This window comes from Gadus morhua, chromosome 6, assembly GCF_902167405.1.
Source record: "Gadus morhua chromosome 6, gadMor3.0, whole genome shotgun sequence".
In the NCBI taxonomy this organism is placed as follows: Eukaryota; Metazoa; Chordata; class Actinopteri; order Gadiformes; family Gadidae; genus Gadus; species Gadus morhua.
The window spans coordinates 15,467,896-15,477,073 of NC_044053.1; the positions used below are offsets into that span (position 1 = coordinate 15,467,896).

Genomic DNA, 9,178 nt, shown 5'->3' on the forward strand with positions numbered 1-9,178 from the left:
GCAGCTTGTTAACAGGTTAAACAGCAGTGGGAAAAGACAGATACATTAACCATTCAGGGCCCTGTAAACTTTCAACCCTCAAATACAATCTGTTCTATTTAACCTAATTCTACGCTCTGAACCAAATACCAAAAGCCCATTGGTTCACAATCTGGGTATCACATCCAGCACGGTGCCTTGGGATTACAATGGGTCTTGTGACTTAACCATTCTGTGGTTGTATATTCATGGTGAGCTACATACCAGGGCCGTTTCCCAAGACCGGGCCATGAATACTGAATAGCAGGGCCATAATGTGGAATGAACACATTATGTGCTCCACAAGCATTTTCATTTCCCCTCTCAACAGATGACTTATCTCACACAGAGCACCCTGAACAACACAGGCATTTTGTTTTGTTTTCTGTCGGAGCAGGGGCCCTTCCGACAACGTACGTTATGTCCGAATGTGCCCATTTGTTTCTTTGTACGTTTTGTCACGTACACTATACACATGCAGGTTCTTTGGAAGCGCTTTTTTTTTTTTCGAATTTCAGAGACTCACTATGAGGGTAACAGACTAAACTGAGATAAAGGATATGAATGCAACTTTGGGACACTGTCCCAAATCATAAAATCTCAAATCTTGCAAGAAAAGAGGCATGTTGATAATATCAAGAACAACACTTTATTATTTTCACCGAGACAACCATCCAAATACAGCTCCAACCCCGCCCTCGCTGCCGGCCCTCCCTGACCTCTATCCCGCCCTGCCCTGCGCCTGCTGGACTGCGGCTCTGGCGGCCAGCCTCTCCTGTCTCTCCAGCTCCGACTTCTCCCTCATCTCCTTCTCCCTGATCACCAGGTGCTTCTTCTCGTCCTCCCAGGCCTGGACCCGGCCCCCGTAGACCTCCAGGTCGGCCTGCTCCGCCGCCGCCAGGCTGCGGGCGGCCGCCACCGTCACCAGGGCCTGGAAGGAGGAGGGCTCCACCCTGCCCTGGCTCTCCAGCTGGCTGCGGAGCTCCTGCAGGAGTCAGGGGGGGGGGGGGGGGGGGAGGGGGGGACAGGAAGTGGAGGACAGGAAGTGGAAGGTTCACGCTGATGATCGTCAAACTGGACCGGACGACATGACTTTGTTTAAGTCGTGTTGTCTGTACACTTCATTGAGGTTGAGATTGACTGAGTTCTAACCGTCTTAAAGCTTTTTCATTCAAGAATCACTCAGGTTGGGAGTTAATAATATTGTCAAACGTCATTCCTCAATATGTTAATTAACGAAAATACCATGAGTGCAAAGGCTTTATGAATGTACTTGAATAATTACACTGTTGCACAGCTGCAGTACATCAGGATGGTGCACGACATACATCAAGTATGAGAGCATAGAACGGCAAACTGTTTAATAGTTGTAACTGTACGTCAGAATGAACATATCCCAAAAATATGACTGGAATTAACAAAGAAGCAGCAGCAAGAAGAATGGGCTGACATTAACTTGGCACCAGCAAATATACACAAAAACAACCAAAAAAACTCCCACCTTGAACCTGCCGACATAGTAGGGGAGTTTAGCGCGCTCCTCTTCGTCTTCCTCGTCGACAGCGATCTCCTGCTTGCCCTCCCCCTCCCCCTCCACTTCTTCTCCAGACTCCTCTCCTGACGAGTCGGAGGCGGGGGCAGAGGACAGATCCTGGAGTACCTCGCTCAAGCGGTCCAGCTGGGATGCACGAGGAGAGAGAGACGGGAGAGTGAGAACAAGCAGAGAGGAGTCGTTACACGCCCAATCACCTCAACTCCCATTAAAGGTATCAAACCACAGTCGATGACGCTGCGCTGCCCTAAATGAAGGTTGATTTGTGAAGGGACAATCCTGGCCATGGTTTACTTTACCCGACATCGGACATCATTACCACAAAGATCCTTAAAATATGAAATATTAACCATTTAGAGGGGGGAGGAGGGGCTGTAACACAAATCACCCTCGCACAGATTAGCCTTATTCTCATTATCTTCAACGTCCCCTATTCATTATTTTTCGGCGCCTCACCCGCCCTGAACATTGCTTTTGGGGGGGTTTTGTTTATCCCACATGCGTCGTTTACTTAATGGTCTTAATTTCCAGACTTTCTATAAATGTCGTGTTCCTTTCTCTGACTCATCACCACCACCTCTTGCCATCAAAACATCATCTATTGTGTCTTGTGTGCTTGCTATATCGGCATGTATTATTTATGAGGGTATAACATTAGCATATTCTGCACATCAGGGGAGGCAGAACGTGCCCAAGCCAGTGTAAAACAGCCACAGCCGATTACAATACATTGCATTACCTTTGAATACATATGGGTGCAAATAGACATTCCTGTAAAAATGCCTGCAAGATGAAGTATTGGAAAAAAAATACATATAAATATGACTGAATGTTTTATATATTCTATTTTATTCAAAGTATTTTTTGGTATTCGAAAGCAAATTTTTTGACACCACCTGCTAAAAAATAGTAAATAAATTAAAGTGCCGGTTTCCCCGAAATGAGGCTATCCGGGCAGAACACAATGCATCGTGGAAGTCAACCCTGATGTCATCTTGGCTTCCACTTGGCTGGCAATATTCCCTCTGTGTCTGGGTGTGTTATCCGTTGCCTCTACTCTACTGTGCGCCGCGGCTCCGCCACATGCAAGATGTTCTCTGTTTACGTTAATGCTGATGGACACTCATTGGCACCCTGTGGCTCCTCCAAGATCTCATTAGACCAACTGGACAGGACGAACGCAATTAAAAAAAGACTGCCTGCAGGGGTGCTTACGTGCGCAAAAGTAGAACGCGCACGTGTGCGTATGTGTGTGTGTGTGTCCCATCTCTATTTGTCCACCTGTATAGAGTAGTAACAGACTTCCTGGGCTGTCATTGTGTAGTGTTGGATGTCTGTAATGTTATTACTATGAAAGGCTGCTCTTGAGCCTCAATAAGCCATGCACTCAACACCAAAGATCATTCCATTCAGTGTCTGAAATACACACACGTACATACGGAGGATAAAGGTCTCAACAGGAGTGGATCAAGAAAGTACACACACACACGCACACGCACACACACACACACGCACACGCACACACACACACACACACACACACACACACACACACACACATTACACCACCAAAGTAGTTCATTGGTCTAGTGTGCCCAGTGGCTGATATCTTGAAGATCTTGTTCAACCCAATAAGATACAAAAAATAACGTACTCGATAATCGTTTAATTATTCCCAATCCCAAGTGACCAACAACATCAGCCGAACGTGCGGTACGAAAGCCAGGCAACGCCGCTGCCTCAGAGCCGCCTCTCCTGCTGCTTTCAAGCGCTTACCGCGTCTTTGGAGAGCTTAGCGTCACCAGAGTCCTCGGCAGCGACTCCCTCCATCACGGCCAGGGCTCGGCCCAGGTAGCCACGGACCCAGCTCAGGGGCATGCCCCGAAACACCGCATTGACGCCCATCTGCATCTCCACCTTGCCTGCAGCAACACACAGACTGCATTGAGGGGGCAGGCGAGTCGCTTGAACAGCGGTCCCCAGTAGGGCCCGACCGATTATCGGCCGCACCGATATATCGGGCCGATATTTAACATTTTGGGGATATCGGTATCGGCCATACTTTCCATAAATTCCCACCGATACGTTCATATAATTTTCACAACCAATTTTGCAGCTGTTTCGTTCTGAACGCGCCTTCCGCTCTTGCCACTTGGAATTCATGAGCCTTGCCAAGTTGCCCCGCCCGTCACAGCATCTGATTTGTTTGGCACACGGAATACAACCAATCAACACGCAAGGCTGCAAGCGGGGCGGGGTGCCTTCACGCTCCCTGTGACTCGTGAGCGGTTTCTAGACGGCCAAGTGGGGTTAAGGACGGTGCTGCGAATACAACTTAAAGCAGAGAAAACACATTTCCTTCGAGGTAAGCATATACGAAGCAATATCCCCTGCAATATGTCACAAACACACCAACGTTGCAGAAGCACGGCACCACAAGGTGTTTATTAATTTGTGAAACCGATCCATTTGATCTGTGTAATAACGACACAAACCTTAGCTCACGCAAGGACAACCAGAAGGACAGCGAATACTCCTCACTGAAAAGGTTGTCCATAGAGCAGTCTCAACATGGTGTATAGTCCTACTACAGTTATTGTTAAAAACCCACATGGAAACGTGAACGTGTCTGTAGTTCTACACGAAAGGTGGACTGAAATCCATGGTCAATGAAGACCAAATAAAACGTGTTGTGTTTGTTCCCGAGACTAACCATTTAGAGCCTGCTAGCTACTTGATAGCCTGTTAGCTACTTTATAGCCTGCCTGAGTAAGAGCCAGCATAGAGGGTCGAGTATCTGCAGCCAGAGCCTTATATACATTCCCATTTACGGCTCTTGTGAGAGCCTTGTTCCCTAACAAGTTACCCAGCACGGTAGAACCAACGGTGATTGGTCGCAATGTCCCTCAAATTAAGTTAAATAGAATTAAGTTTTGGCCAGTTGCTGCGTTTCAAACTGGTGTAACATCTTGTTACGGGTAGACAGACAGGCTAGCAGTAGCTAGCAGCAAGTAGCTACAGAGATACGACAGCATCTCTGGTAGCTAATTTTGGCTTGCGCTAACTAACTTGGTGTTAGGTAAACAACTTCATGAACACTACGCTACGCGACTCAGGCCCTAAAGGCACATTGTACGTTCAGTCTATTAGTTTCTTTATTGTGCGTTCCCAGGCCCTTTGACCATTTAATCACGCCTGGTGTGATCTCAAAGTACTGGCATTTGATGTGCGCTAGGTACAATGATCCAAATACTTCTTTGTAATTCGCCTTTTTTTGTGACATGAAAACATACCTAAATGCTTTCGTTTCACCTCGCCACCCAGAGGCAGACAAGCAGCCCAGCACAGCCACTAGACGTAAAATAAACTCTTGAATCAGGAGGTTGTTATACGTGCTGTAGTTTGCATTTTTTCTTTTTTACTTTAAGTAAACTACTAGTGCCGTATATTTACAGAAATATACAGGCTTATCTATATGATTTTGACTATTTTTATATAGAGACATACTATAAATTATTTACAATTTATATGTACAATTATTATTTGTTTGTTTTTTTACAATGTCTGAAAATAGATTTAGTTTGTATCAAATATTTATTTTCTAAATATGTCTGTATTAGATTGCAACTGCTTATGCTATTATTCTATGTTAAGTTATTCTAAGTTAAGTTCGGCTTTATTTTACAAATGCTGCTGGCAGCTCCCTGTACTTAAAATGTTTACTATTAAAAACACTTAATGGAAGTTCGAGTCAGTGTTTGCCATTTTTAATTTATTTGAGAATTTTTTTCTTCGATTTATCGGTTGCACATATCGGTTATCGGCCTCCCATTTTCATAAATATCGGTATCGGTATCGGCCCTGAAAAAAACATATCGGTCGGGCCCTAGTCCCCAGGCCTAAGGACACTGGGTTCGACTCCCCAGTGTCTAAGGCCTTATCCAGTCGTGCCCTCTGTGAGCTACAGGGGACGAAGTGACCAGCAGTGTCCCGACGGCGACCGTTTGACACAGACATCGCCCATCCCCTTACCCGACCCTGAACAACAGATTTGTGAATTCAGTGCAATTCGCTTTGGATAAAAGCGCCTAAACCTAATATGACGTATTCATAGTAAATTGCATTTAAACCACGTTATTTCGTTGTGCTAAGACAACTGCAGCAGAATAGATGCCAATATGGTTGTGTGAAGGGCTAGAAAGATGGAGAGGGCACCAGGTCGTTACGCACCTATGAAGGTATGGCCGAGCAGTTGAGCACTCAAGCCCAGGGTGTTGCTCTGCTTGAGACCCACGATAAGCAGGGCTGCTCCCAGCGCCCGCTCCTCTGCCATCTGAGGCACACACACACACACACACACACACACACACACACACACACACACACACACACACACACACACACACACACACACACACACACACACACACACACACACACACACATAGTTATTGCAACTACATAAGCATGCTTGACATTTTAATCTCTACATCTGCTATTAGACCTTCCAGGAATAATAAACCAATGTGGCAACGGATTCAATTCTGAGTTTATTCTGTTGCCTCACTGCGCAGCAATGGCAGACTTATCATGAATCTACTTGCAAAGGATTTTACAGAGGTTTAAATTGCAAACATCATTTTCCAATGGGGTTGAGCTTTGAGGGTGTTTCCACCATGAGGACCCTAAAGTCAGTGGTCTACTTACGCTGAGTGAAGGCTTGGTGGCTAGGTAACCACCAATGGCGTAAAATGACAGGGTCTGTGTGGAAGGAAGGTCAAAGGCCTCTTGGAGCATCACCTCTTCAACGACAGCACATGCACCTGTGAATAACACACAAAACAACAACACTTCAGTAAGAACCGATGTCGGTCATTTGTATTTTATCAAAAGCGCTTTACATATAAAAACATATCTTACTCTTGAAGTCTTTATCCTTAATGTAAGAATCTATGAGCAAGTTGAAGGTAAAATCGTCTGGGAAAATGCCATACTGCACCTAAACACACAACCACAAACAAAGCAAAATTACACAAAAAAAACGAACAATAGTGAGCAATGGGTGAAATGTGTAAGCTTCTGTTGAGAATATTTGGATGATTGTTTCTGAAGGGTATACCTTGTTTTGGAGTGTATGGAGGGCTTTGTCGCGAACACCATATTTCATACATTGTCTGACCCAACTGTGAACTGTCCAGTCTCTGAGGTACCAGCAGTTTGGGCTGTGACGAAACCTTGACGGAAGTGGAGAATTTAAAACGTTCAGAGCTGTAGAGATTAGCTGCGTAGAAGAAGGTGGTAGTATTTTGTTCTTAATTCTGAAATCTAGACACCACAGGTTGTTGTTTTGTGAACAAATGTGTCAAAATAAAAAGGGCCATTTTAGGTTTATCCAATCAAACTTGAGTCAACAACATAAAACAGAATTTGAAATCCTGAGATAATCCCTCTTATATAACGAGACACTGTCATGTTTAATTGCAGACTGATACGATAAAGAGATGAAAAAGGACGTGATGGGGAGGATAACAGGCCTGTGATCATATAATGATACAGGGTGCAGACTCCGGGATTCAGAGTAAACAGGAAAAGACTGGGGGTACTACCGCACAGCAGTCAAACCACCATGAACATCGACAGAACAACAAAAACAATGTAATACACAGCCAGGGCATTAGAAATAAACAGAACATAAAAAAGTGTGAAGTGTGGATTCTCTTACTTGTAAAGATAATACTCTGCTTGATCAACTTCTTCTTTTGACGATATATTGTCTACAAACTGTTGGACAAAAAAACATAGTTAAAATTGACTTGAGGGAGAAGCTTTTTGGTCACTAAATTAAAAATGTTGGTTGTCATTGATGACATGTCTGGTCATCATGATACGATTCATTTTTAAAACTCATACACACAGGCACATTATTGTAATCTAGATCCATTGCACATCTTACCCGTGATATAGTCAGAGAGCTCACTGGAAGCTTCTTGTCAAACGTCCTGTCCATAAAGTTGGCCAATAAAGCTTTAAGATGAGAAAAAAACCAACACAAATGTATTCAATTAATGCATTTGAATTGCACAGCATGGACAATTTATACATTTTGGAATAAGACTAGATTGTACTGATGGCAAGGGCAAACACACCTTTCTAGGATTGAGTCATTAATTACCCTTGACATTTTGAGTAGGATTGTAAACTCAAATCTCTGCAGATAATGGCACACTGCCACCATGTGTTGATAAATACTATTACACACATGTGTTTCATAGGTTTCAAGCAGCTACATGTAGTACTCTTAACTTATTCTGGATCAACAAAAGGTATACATACAATAGACCTACTTCTATAAACGGAATGCAATGAAGAATAAGTATAGGCCTACATATACATACACAAAACGTTAATATACACAACGTCTACTATCTGCTGGAGAGCTTCTTGGGCTAAATGGCCGCAAAGAGAAGGTGCCTGACATTCATAAAGTGTGATCCACTATAGTGATTAAGTGGATAATCCTAACCCAGGTTCTGAGGATCCTTCTCCATTCCTTCCCATAGTTTTGGATCTGTGTATGCGGCTGAAAGCAGGCATCTTCTGGCTGAAAGGGCAGAACATACATTTTACACATTTTACATAAAAATTGCAATGGTAGGATATATATACATGCATAGGATACATCATAGGCCTAAAATGACTTAAATTAAGACCGTATATTAGACTAGTTGAATTGACATTGATAGCAGATACAGATCATCCAACAACAATAACTGAGGAGGGTCACTTTGCTTCAAATCATTCGTCCTAGACCGGAGTAAGCTAACAACACCACAATATGAATAACGCTCAAGACATTACTATATATTTGATTGAGATAAAGGCTTTATTCACCTGTAAAACTCGGAGTTCGACATTTAACTTTGACAGCTGCAGTTAAACAGCGTTGGACGATGGAGGCCGCCATTTTTGGACAGTACCATTCGGAAAGAAATATGGGGTCATAGGATTACGGCACCAGAATATTTGTATCTTTAGTTCCCAAAATTGGAACATATAAATGCACATTTTATTTACAATATGTACATGAATGGTGATTGATTTGTGTAAGTAGTAACAATATAGGAAATAAACATTTCAACTAGTAAGTGGCTTTTCAGTTCTGAAAGTGTTATGTGGTAACACTAGAGGGAGCTATTTGTATGTGATGGACGGTCATAATGGGGTACTAATAGTTTCAGCCGTAGTTTCAGCCTTTGGATTTTATACCTTGCTTAGAATGTATAGAAATATATAACACTATCAGAGGAACCACTGTTTAATTAGCTGATGGTCCTTGATAACCCAATGTATTTATTTTATTTAACAAATAAATTGATAGGCCTATGCATATTTTGAAGCAGAGTGTGATGTCATCAAACCTCCAAATAAACAGCATTCATTTGCACTTTAGATGTGGCCCAACTCTAGATATGGCTCTTAGCTAAAACAAGCCATTTCACAAAGAGCATTTATTAATTCTGTTGAAAGAACTCCGAACTTTATTTCTATCACGTGATTCATGGGACTTCTTTGCATACATAAAACTTCTGTAGCCGTACAACAAAGAGG

General features: G+C 43.2%; 1 protein-coding gene across 1 annotated transcript; it reads right to left on the minus strand.

The window, feature by feature from the left end:
* Positions 1-648: 648 nt before the first annotated feature.
* Positions 649-8,555, minus strand: mrps27 (mitochondrial ribosomal protein S27). The gene is made up of 11 exons (XM_030358059.1): positions 8,462-8,555; positions 8,094-8,171; positions 7,524-7,594; positions 7,293-7,351; positions 6,690-6,804; positions 6,491-6,569; positions 6,278-6,393; positions 5,801-5,903; positions 3,347-3,492; positions 1,520-1,696; positions 649-1,003 (listed from the first exon to the last, which is right to left on the minus strand). The coding sequence occupies exons 1-11, from the start codon at positions 8,532-8,534 to the stop codon at positions 740-742; spliced, it is 1,281 nt and encodes a 426-aa protein (XP_030213919.1). The 5' UTR covers positions 8,535-8,555; the 3' UTR covers positions 649-739.
* Positions 8,556-9,178: the final 623 nt, after the last annotated feature.

Excerpts from the sequence above, each read along its gene's own strand:
- mrps27 (XM_030358059.1), bottom strand. The coding sequence starts at position 8,534 with ATGGCGGCCTCCATCGTCCAACGCTGTTTAACTGCAGCTGTCAAAGTT. Across the intron at positions 6,570-6,689 it reads TCCATACACTCCAAAACAAG|GTGCAGTATGGCATTTTCCC; the intron begins GTATACCCTTCA and ends TTGTGTGTTTAG. Across the intron at positions 1,004-1,519 it reads ACTATGTCGGCAGGTTCAAG|GAGCTCCGCAGCCAGCTGGA; the intron begins GTGGGAGTTTTT and ends TGACTCCTGCAG.